The following is an 11,844-nucleotide window of genomic DNA, read 5'->3' as shown; positions in this document are numbered from 1 at the left end:
GTTTATATATTTTTTTACTCAGAATCAGACAAATTATTTATATATATATATCTTTATATTATATCTTAATATTATATCTTAATATATATATATATATATATATATATATATATATATATATATATATATATATCTGTAAATGGTCTTAACGCAATCTCGTTTATATATTTTTTTACTCAGAATCAGACAAATTATTTATATATATATATCTTTATATTATATCTTAATATTATATCTTAATATATATATATATATATATATATATATATATATAAATACACACACACACACACACACCCATGTTTGTTTTACATTCAGACCGAGGACCCCATTGTTTTTTTACATTGTTCAAATCCATGTACCCTAACCCAAACAATACCCCATACAATAGAATTCTTCCGAGGACGTAGTGATTCTTTAGAAATCACATCCGAGGACATCCACACACACACACACACATATATATATATATATATATATATATATATATATATATGGAGATTTTCTCCAGAGATCTACATGATAACTCTCTCACTACATGACGTCGACCGTTCTTCAGAATACCGAGATCATCTCGATGTTGTCAATCGAAAGCATCTATTGCGATAATCAAGTAATACTACTGATATCTTTGCTAGTTGCTAATGCTGTTGCAGATGTTGCTACTGCTGTTGCTATTTTTGTTATTCTGTTGCTGTTGTTGGTGTTATCATCGGTGCCGCTGTTGCTATTTATGCTAGTGCTGAACTTTCTATAGCTGTTGGTATAATCATTGGAGCCGTAGCTGCCATTATTGCTGGTGCAGTATATGCTATCGTTGTTGGTGTGATCTTTTGTGCCAGTGTTGCTATTGTTGTTGGTGTTATCATTGGTGCCGCTGTTGTTATTGTTGCTGATGTTGTACTTGTTATTGGTGTTATCTTTGGTGTCGCTGTTGCTTTTGTTGCAGGTGTTATCTTTTTGCAGCTGTTGCACTTGCTATTGTTGTTATCTTTGGTGTCGCTTTTGCTACTATTGTTGGTGTAATCATTGGTGCCGCTGTTGCAATTGTTGCTGGTGTTGTACTTGCTGTTTATACTTGCTGTTGTACTTGCTGTTGTTGATGTTACCAAGGGTGCCGCTGGTTCTATGGTTGCTGGTGCTGTACTTGCTATTGTTGGTGTTATCATTGGTGCCGTTGTTGCTGGTGCTGTAATTGCTGTTGGTTTTATCACTGATGTTGCTGTTGCTTCAGTTGCTGGTGCTGTTTTGGTGATGTACTTGAAATTGCTGTTGTTGGTGTTATTTTCGCTGCCCCTGTTGTTGTAGTGATAGGGGCTGTTGGTGGTTTTGTTTCTGATATTCCAGTTGGTATTTATACAATTGTTGTGTCTGTTAATGTCGCTACAGTATTGGTTGTTCGTTGCTTCTAGTTCCCTGAAGGTACAAGCTGTGACAACTGAAAATATTCTCGAAAACGGTAAAGAGGATTTTATAAATTCTAAAGTAATTTAACCTTGGATTATTCCATTGACAATTAGATAGATATTTATTCAGCCAATGGATAGAATATATACAATGGAAATTGGATGAAAACAGGAGCTCAAGGGAAAACAATGAAACGATTAAGACAATAAATAAAATGTAAACAATTCGTATGACTAGGTAAAGGATATAAAAGTGTACTATGTATGCTGCTCATGATATATAAAGAGTATTCAGAGGTAAAAAGTATAACAAATATAGCATATTACACAATAAGAAGCAGTGGCTAAAACGTGAAGGCAAGACTAGAACCAATCAGCGGGCATTATGTGTATTATATATCTTTACAAAATCAGCATAATGACTATTTGTGAGCCTCTATGATCCCCTGAATGTACGCAACCTTTTACCAGAGGGCAAGAACTGGAAGTACTGATGAGCAGGATGTGAGTCCTCGTTCAGTACTTTATCGACTCTCTTGAGTGCACGCTCCTGGTACAGAGAGTGGAGAAATGGAAGGCAAGTACCAATAATACGCTCAGCATTTCTAATTGCAATTTCCGAAGGTCACTCTGACTTACACGACCAAACCAGACTAAAATGTATAGTAGTTAAAATGCTTTCTATAATTGCACGATAAAAGTTTGTCAAAACATTTGCACTGACCCCATAAGATTTAAGAACACGTAAAAAGAACAGTCTCAATAAGGGGAACTGGGGTCAATAAGGGGAACTGGAAGCTAACGAAGTTAACTTTGCTACACGGTTCACCAAAAGCTAGTATTGAGTACTACTGTTGACTGTTTGAATGTCGACTATGTGGCAGTGAGCAGCCGAGTTAAATGTATTTGAACTTAAATAGTTTTACTGCGACTGACCCTATCCTCTACTATGGTAAACATCATTTGAATCTCCATTGTCGTCTGGTCCAATCAACTAATCAGCTCTCCTAACCGATCATGACATTCCGAACCATTCTCCATACAATGAGGTTAATGAATTTTGAGATGTTTTCTCTCCCCCCCCCCCCTTCCCTAATAAGCCAAAAACAAAAAATCGTGTTAATATTTCACTTTCCTGCCTAGAAGTTGAGAATTTCCGTTCATAATATCTCATATGAAAATTTGTTACACTAGTCGTATTGTTTTCAAGTTGACGGGCTAACCTTGAAAATGACTGTAATGAGCCCATAATGGGTACCATTCCGAAAATTGTAATTGTATGTCATGTTCTTAAGAGTGATTTGTCGTGTTCTGATGTTCAAAAGTGTTGTTTGGATAATGAAGATAAACTCTGTAGTAAGATCGAATAGACTGATTGAGGGAATCTGTGATTTTCGTAAGACTGAACTGGCTTAAAACTATATGCTAGCGTACGTAATTATATGTTATCTATACAATGACCTGAAGAGCCAATTCGCAATCCCTGAACAATTATGCCACTGGGTCCCTTTTTGAAGTCTTCCCTCTTGTTGAGAATATTATGAAAATGAGATTACATATTGTTACCACCTATATCACTGAACCGGCCTGGTATGTATCGCACCTGTCCCCTCTCCCATCCCTCCACAAACATTGATCTTCGTTACCCGCCACTTCGAATTTCCGAGCTATGAGACGTCAGATCGCTAAATACTTGGTGTAGAGAGGTGAGATGTCCAGAGGACCGAAGAAAGGGGGACCGGGGAGGGGGCAGTTTGACAGGAGGAAGTGGGGTATGGATAGTTTCAGAGCCTTCATATCACGATGAAACTTCTTCGAGCGATCTGCTGGCGGATTGATATTGATGTATGAATCCATGTAAATAACTTTGAACATATTTTTATGGTCAATATTTTGTATGTGTGCTGTGCTGAAAGAGATAAAAGATTTCGTACCATTTCTACATAGACAGAGGGTTTTAAGAAACCGCAAAGAGTCTTTCGTCGTCTGTCGGTGTTCTACTCCCAGATAATCACAATTCTGCAATTCTGTTGTCAGCGTGATGAATGTACGTTCTTCAATGGTGTACTACCTTCCATTTATATCGTGAGTACACACGGTAGGCAAAAGGCTAGGCCATCGAACCTATTTTTGATTTATTTTTTTGCTTATATTCCATAGTATCAAAACAAACATTGAATCCTTAAGGTTTAATTTCTATGACACTGTTTTCCTCACGTCTTGTTGCCCGTGAGTTTTTATAAAGGAAGTGGGCCATGGGAAAGTTTATCAAGGGGTGTGTGACGTCATTGAATAGTTGAACAGGATGTGCCAATCTCCGTGTCTCGTGAACTAACAGGTTACAGTGCCAGGTAGCTTCATTACACTCGTAATTTACTGCTTCCTGGTTCCCATGGTAACTATTAATTCTTTCAACATGACCCTACAAAATGCCATGGCAAGAGATGGGATCTGTCAGTTCAGTCTTGTATTCTTAGTCGAGATTAAAGAAGAAATTTGAACGATCATTTTTTGAGAATACTGGATTTGTGAGAAGCGATCTAAGCTTTCGTGTTATCATCAGCACTTCAAAATGAAGCTACATGTAGCATTAGGTAAGTTCGTCTATATTATTTTATGTTTCTTTATTCTTTTTATTATTATTGATTTAAAATACTTTCTTGTCTAAAAGGTCGACATAATTATAAATTTTCATATTCAGTAAAGTAGCTAATTTCTCATTTCACCTTTGAACTGTTATGCATTGTCCATTAAATATCGTCCATGTCTTAGTTATTCTTTAATTATTTTGTTCAAATTATTTATTTTAGCATTTTTCTTCAGGTATAACCTGCAACTACGGTGCAATATAATAATGTAACATATATATCATTTTGCCCTTTGACCTTTGATATAATTTTTCAAAGTGTACTGAAATGTCGAACTGCTGAAATGCAATCTTTTCTTGTATAACAAAATGTCGAAGTACATAACAAAATATACCAAAAATTGGAAAGAGCCAAACATTTCTCAGCTCTTCCTTATAAATATTTGCAATCGCTAATGATAGCAATCTCCGCGCTCAGATTCCTATACGCATGAATTGTAAGACTTACCAGGATAAATATATGTATTGAACTTTGCTTATGGATGTTAAGAATTTGAGAGTAACTTTCGTTACATTAATGTAGCTAACCGCATGAACAACATAATTTTACCTTCTTGTTATAAACGCCCATTTATTTTGCGTGATGGAAAACTTACATGTCGACACAGCAAGCTGCTGTGACATACATTACCGTACGTAACGTACATTTCGCTACGTGACGTCACCATATAGTCAGAATGTGCTATATGGCCAAATAGTCAGATGGTATCAGAAAAATAATTAAAAATATCGTCAATATCCATAAATAGTGTCAATATTCAATTTCATGCTTTGACCATTTGAAACTTGCAATATTTCTGTATCGTTTTCAACAAACCTTGTTTCCGATCTGTGACATAAATCCAAGTATCGTTTTTCCAGTGGTTGTTTGCAGTGGCAGCGTTAACTTCACAATCTCTTCTTTATAAATGCACGTTAAATTTCATTTTTCATTAGTTGAGTGGAAAAGATGCTTAAATCTTGATAGAAAGTGTTTGTTTTGTACATTAAAAAGACAATACAAACACTTTGCCTTGAACATACAAACCCATTTGGTGATACCAGGCCTAGCCTACTATGTCTTAGACCTCCGTTCGGTGGTACCAGGACTAAACTACAATTCATTACTTACCATTTTATGATACTGTATCTACCTATACCTATGGGCCTACAATTATGGCCAATAATTGCTCAATTAATTATTTACACATTCTTATATTAGATGAAAAACGTAAAAGCGTACAGGGGCGACAGATAAGGATTGAATACTTATAGGTGGAGAAGGTGCAGGGGGAGGGGAGTGGGGGTGATCATATTGGTATACTTTTTTTTTATTAACAAACAGGCACTTCTTATATTTCTGAAAATGTGCAAGTTGTCTCAGGATTTTCAAAATATGTGTTGGAGGGGGCACGTGTACCATGTACCCCCTGTTCCGCTGGCACTGATAGTAGCTGTAAAGACATTAAGTTTACCTGAAGGGAAGAGAAGCGTTGTATATAGTTAACATAGCTAAATAATATAAACACCTTTTGTATTCATTCGCCATGTACCGCAGCTCTCGTGGAGAATATTTACCTGCAGCTGTTCCACCAACCATTACTACAGCCAAACATCTTTTGAAACTTAATTTAATTAACCAAATGTCTTACATCCGTTTGACGTTGCAGTAATTTGCTCATCGCCATTGACATGCCACTGATGGCCTAGTGCGGAATCGACCGTTAACGTATCTTAATCATATCCGTTTCGGTTTCATGACTTCATGCTGATACGTTACACCCAATGTTGCTCCGCAAAACCTCTTTTTATAACCGTTGTAATTTTTTAGTTTAATAAATTGAAATAAACTATAAATTAAACAAAAGGTCGGTATAGAGTAAGTGTCTTAATGACATCACGCTGATGTGAAGACACATAGGTGGACGCAACGACGGTTCCCCGCAATACATAGAACGAAACAAATATCCTGGAAACCATCCAATGTTTTTTTTTAAATAATAATAGATTGACTAGATTCACATTGATTAAAAAATATACACAGTGACAAACTGGGAAGAACCTTAACAACTAAATATCTGAGGAAAAGGGGAAAAAACAAGTTTACCAAATAAATTATATTCCTGTGTTTATGCAACATTTCTGTTTTCGTTCGTGATTTTTTTTGGACAATTTTACCCATAGATGACTTTGTCGCTACGCAGGCATTATCATTTGTTGCATCAAAAACGTAATTTAGTTAGTAAATGGTATCAATATCACTATTGAATATAATATATTATGAATTAGTATCGTTTATTTCTTCGTTTTCCATAACACCCAACCCCATCACATTCCATGTGTCATATGACAGCTTACTGTATCCCATCGCTACCAACTAGTGTGTATCTTCAAGATTCTTTACGTCGTCGAAGTGAATTAGCCTTATGATCATTCCGTCGTTTGGTTAGGTGATGTTGTTCATTTTGACAGGTGTACTGTGACTGTACTACGCAATAAAACAAACCCCCACCGGAAAATGTGAGGGACAGAGAGACACATACAAGTATCAGTATGTTCTTTATTTCGTTTTCTTTAATAAAAAATTCTGTCAGATTTGTTCTTTCATTTTATGAATTGTTTTTCCTTGCTTCCTCAGCATCCTTGGCGTTGGTAGTAATCCTCATCCATATGTGTGATGGAGATAGCAGCAGCAGCGACAGCAGCAGTGAAGAAGGCAACTTTAACAGGCCAGCTCGTATAAGCAGAAATAGAGGAGGGGGTAATGTAAGGACTTACAGCAGTGATAGCGAAGATGGAAGTTATCAACCAGCTCGACGCCGCACCCAAAACAAACCAAATCAAGTTGTCTCTCAGGGAGGTGTCGCCTTCGGTGGAAATGGTGCTACTACTAACAATGGAGGCCAAAACAACGGAGGAAACGGTGGCGGTAATGGCGGAAACGGTGGTGCCAATGAAGGGAACAATGGTGGTAACGGAGGTGGTCGTCGTGTGACGTCATCAGAAAGTAGCGAAGAAGAAGAAGAAGAAAGAACAAATGGTCGCGGTCAAGCTGCGGCACCACAGAGGAGGCGTAGACCAAACATTGCTAGAGTTTTAGGCGGTGGTGATAGCGACAGTGACAGCGACGGCGACAGCGAAAGCATTGACATCACTCCAAATCGAGGACAACAAAATGGGGGTCAACAGCAACAAACAGGAGGAGGTCCGTCAATTAGTGAATCTAGTGAGTCTGAAGTGGAGGAGGATGAGGAGGAAGAAGAGGAGGAGGAAGAGGAGGAGGAGGAAGAGGAGATGGAACCAGCACCAGCTGCAGCATCTGAGTCTGAGTCTGAATCTGAATCTGAATCAGCAGAACCGGAAGAGAGCGAGTCGTCTGAGGAGGAAGATTCAGGAAGTTATTCAGTATCAGAAATTAGCTCTCTCGTATCTAGCAGTTACGATTACACCACCGTAGATGCCACCACCGATATAATTACTGCCATGGGCATGGCATCTAGAATGGCCACCGGAAGCACAGATGGAACGACCTTTCCTTTATCGACCGACGCAACGACAGCAATGTTTTCAACTGACCGTGTAGTGGTGACTGGTAGAGGGGACATCCCATTTCCCTTTGAACAACCTCCCTCCGACCATCAATCACTAGACGCAACGACGAAAACAGGAATCGCAGTAAGTGCATCTGCGGCAGGTGTTGCGGTGGTGTTCGGTGTTGGTGTGCTAGCTGCAAAGAAACTGTTGGCTACTTCCGCGGCGAGTGCTGCTGCGGTGTGAGACTGTGGTATACTACACATTCTTTCCGTTGAGGTACTCAAAGACATGAATTTACATCTTTCGCGACTTACACATGCGCATTAACAAGGCTCGGGGAATGTTGTTCATTCATAACACACGACGTGGCCATTTCATATTATTAAGAACTTGTTATGTAATGTAGGCAAATGCAAAGGGGGAACTTACCATGCTGTCATCAGGAGCACTGTCCATGCTTCCTTTTCCAAAGTAACATACATCGAGCACTGTTCACAACATGTGATGGAAATTTGTAGTGAAACAGTTAAATTGAAGCACTAAAGAGAGCAGAATATTTCAAGATGTATAAATATGAGATAATGAAGAAACAGAACCTCTATATAGCTACGAATGGAATAAAGAAATGATATTCCTTGCGCATGCTACTCAGATCACATGTATTTTCAATGGGTATAAGCTAGAAAAGAAGACTCTTCAGAGAATTAAACGGAAGACCCCTTTGGACCCATTGAAAGAACGTTCAAGTGAACCTGGATGAAGAGGCGGGGGGGGGGAGAGGGGGGTTGAAGGATCTGTAAGGAAGTGACGACCTTACATATAACTGCTTCGATATCACAGTGTAGCTCACAATGATATTCTTTGTTGTGAATTACTTTGAATTTTCATAAAGGAAAATACTTCCCTCTTTCCAAGTAAGAGTACCATATGTTGTCCAATTATATTTAACTCTAAAGTATCCAGATATCTGTGTAGTCTGTGCGGCTGTACGGCTTAGGCGTACACTGTGTGATACGGTGATGTAAACCATGATACTATGTGACGAACAGTAACATTATGTGTCGTCATTGTTACATGATGTTGAAACCATAGGATTATGAAACAGATGGTACTCCATCTTTAAGTCACAAGAGTGACAAATAAGCAAACTTAGCTTTTAGAGAATGAACATAATGAGCGCAGAGTTAGAATGTCAAGACTGCTTGAAAGACTATATAGCATACTGTCCTCGAGAGAGGTACTCGAGGGGAAATGATTACATATCACTCAAAAAGTGAACTCTTAGGGTGATGGGTTGTTGTAAGAAATTTTAGCGCAGATAATACTTGCTGTAATTATACGGGTATGATTACTAACAAATTAATAAATGAAGATTTATATTCTCTTAAAGACTTAAAGAGTTTCATTAAAACAATGAATATACCTTCTGTCTTACTTTATGGGAATAGTGAGCAATATACATAAATAGCTTAAAAAATGATGACAACTTAATTCGAGTTATCATTTTGTTTCCGGGGATAAATTTAAACAGTCTGACTTCAGAACATACAATGCATGTCAAATTTCAATTTGTGGCTCAAATTTTCAAACTAATGAAGAGACTAATCTGTGGGTTACTTTGAGAGTTATTTTCATGCCTAATCATCGCTAATAGTATTAAACCCATTCTTAGTTTAGTTGGCTCACAATATATTTACATCTGTCGATTTTCTAAGCTTTGTTTTTCTTCTTTTCAAGAAACAAACTCAAGAAAAGAAAAGAACATTAGTGACTTTCATACACATATCAATATCTATCAATATATATTTACATATCTATACATTTTTTAATGGAAATATTGAAATAAAATTGAAAACCACAATGAATTATAGATAACGATTCGTTCTAATGTTGTTGTTGGTTAAGTTGGCACATTTCCCTTCTGGCAGATAATCGTAAATATATCCTATTCGATGAAAATGTGGTAAAAATGTCCAGTCGAAAACCCCAACGCAGGTCCTTCGAATCGAATTTATCGAAAATCCTAGGAGATAATCTTATGATCTCATGTCATATCATAACATGTGATGTCCTATGGTCCCATGTCATGTCATTTAATGTGACGTCCTATGGTCCCATTTGGTGTGTGGTCATCTGATGTATATCATGTGATGTCATTCCATATGATGTGATCTCATGGCAAGTTTTATAATATGATCTCATATCATGTTATGTCATGTTGTGTTATATTATGTGATGCCATATGAAATATTGTGTTTTAATGTGATATTTTTGGGGAAGTTTGAAAACCCACCAATCAGTATCAAGATTCTTTCAAACAATGCGACCAAAGGGGATTCCAACAAATCCCATTACATATGTTTCTAAGAGTGTTTCCATCTCTAGATAAATCAGACCATGTTACTTCCGAAGCCTAAAATGTACGTACCTTCAAGAAATGTTCATCAGAAACAAATATGCTAGTCATTAACTAAGCAATGATCATGAACAGGAAATTTGAAAGTAGTTAATTTAGCACGCCCTCTAAAGAGGGACGGTTTCCTTGCATGAGCCCATTCTCGAGGAGTCGGTTTCAACGATCCTGGGGGGGGGGGGGGAGGGGAGGACTTCCTTTATGTAATGCTAGATCCTGCATGGTGATTTATGCATATCTAAAAATAGACATATCTTTGGAATGCACAACTTTTTTTATAAGTTGAAGTTCAACTTGGTGGTGAGGTAGCCGCGACCAAAACAAACCAATGCAAATTGTCTCTAACTGAGGTGTCGCGTTCGGTGGAAACGGTGCTACTACAAAGAAAGGAGGCCTAAACACCGGAACCGGTGGCAACGGAGGAAACGGTGGTGCCAATATTTAACAGACAATGATAGCCTTTGTTCTGAATTACTTTTAATCTTTTCCAATATAGTGTATCAACTGTTGCTATGTTACTATGTCAAAACAATCTAATGAAGAGACTGTGTGTTATTTTGAGAGTTATTGGCATGCCACATCATCGCTAATAGTATTGAACCCGATCTTTAGTTTAGTTGGCTCGCAATATATTTACATCTGTCGATTTGTCGTTTTTCTTAGCTTTTATTTTTTTCTTTAAAAAAAAACTCGAGAAAATAAAAGAACTTTAGTGACTTTAACACACAAATTAATATCTATCAATATATATTTACATATAAATACATTCTTTAAAGAAATTATTGAAATAAAAATGAAATCCACAATGAATTATAGATAACGATTTGTTCTATATTTGTTGTTGGTTAAGTTAACACAATTCCCCTTTAGATAGATAATCGTAGATATATCATATTCGACGAAAATGTGGTTAAAATGTCCAGTTGAAACTCCAATCAAGGTCTTTTCAATCGAATCTATCGAAAATCCCATAGTAGATAATGTCATGTTGTCATGTGATATATATATATATCATGTAGCGTCATATGATTTCATTTGCCATGTGAGGTAATGCCATGTGATTTGATCTCATGTCGTATTATGTGATATGATCTGAAGTCAATTTAAAATCGGACAGTCTTCTCAAAAACATAATCAATGAACACATCTACCCAAATAACGAAATAGTCATCTTGGCAATACCTGCCAAAAGACTGAGGAGAAAGAAGATGCCAAGATTTCAGTAATTCTCTCTTCTCTCTTACATGTTGTAGGCCGACTGTCTAACTATTTGAAAAACTATTTTGACGCCAACCAAAAGTGGGTGGCGAATATTGTTCGGTGGGTCGCGAGATTTTGCAGACGTCGGAAACAAATTTGTCTACAGTTTCGAAGTTTGTCGACGGAGATCGGTTTAGTTATTTTGTTGTTGTAACATGCATTTTTTCTGAAACGGTGTGCTTGGTTGGGTCGTGGATGTGTCGTCGTGGACGTTCCTTAGTCGTGGGCAAGAAGGTTTGTGACCCGCTGGTGTGATAAAAGGTTGGTCTTTTCTTACGTAGTTTCAAATTTCATCTTGAAAATTAGAAGTAGTCTTAAATGTTGACACAACTACTGCAACATGAATGCAACAAACTTGCACTGATGTTTTTGATAATGTCATCTATGGTAAGTTATGCATCAATTACAATCTTATGCGTCAGATGTCTTGCTCGTACCGTTAACAATCTTCTAAAAGTATCCTATCATAGACATGATACCTGAGATGTATCAGCTGGTATTCGGGTTAGTGTTGAGTAAGACTAGAGGAGGAGTGAAGGAGACTCAACGATCGATGACGCTTGTGACACAAACGTTGTGAATTTTGCAAAAGAGATGAAAGGAAA

At 37.3% G+C, this 11,844-nt stretch overlaps 1 protein-coding gene across 1 annotated transcript; it reads left to right on the top strand.

Annotated features, from left to right (window-relative positions):
- The first annotated feature begins 3,840 nt into the window (after positions 1-3,840).
- On the top strand, positions 3,841-9,431 carry LOC139979134 (uncharacterized). Its single transcript, XM_071989832.1, has 2 exons — positions 3,841-4,000; positions 6,671-9,431. Exons 1-2 carry the CDS (start codon positions 3,979-3,981, stop codon positions 7,807-7,809), a joined length of 1,161 nt encoding a protein of 386 aa, XP_071845933.1. The 5' UTR covers positions 3,841-3,978; the 3' UTR covers positions 7,810-9,431.
- The last annotated feature ends 2,413 nt before the right edge of the window (positions 9,432-11,844 follow it).

This window comes from Apostichopus japonicus, chromosome 13 (assembly GCF_037975245.1).
Source record: "Apostichopus japonicus isolate 1M-3 chromosome 13, ASM3797524v1, whole genome shotgun sequence".
NCBI classification, from domain to species: domain Eukaryota; kingdom Metazoa; phylum Echinodermata; class Holothuroidea; order Aspidochirotida; family Stichopodidae; genus Apostichopus; species Apostichopus japonicus.
This window is presented reverse-complemented; position numbering and strand designations above follow the sequence as displayed.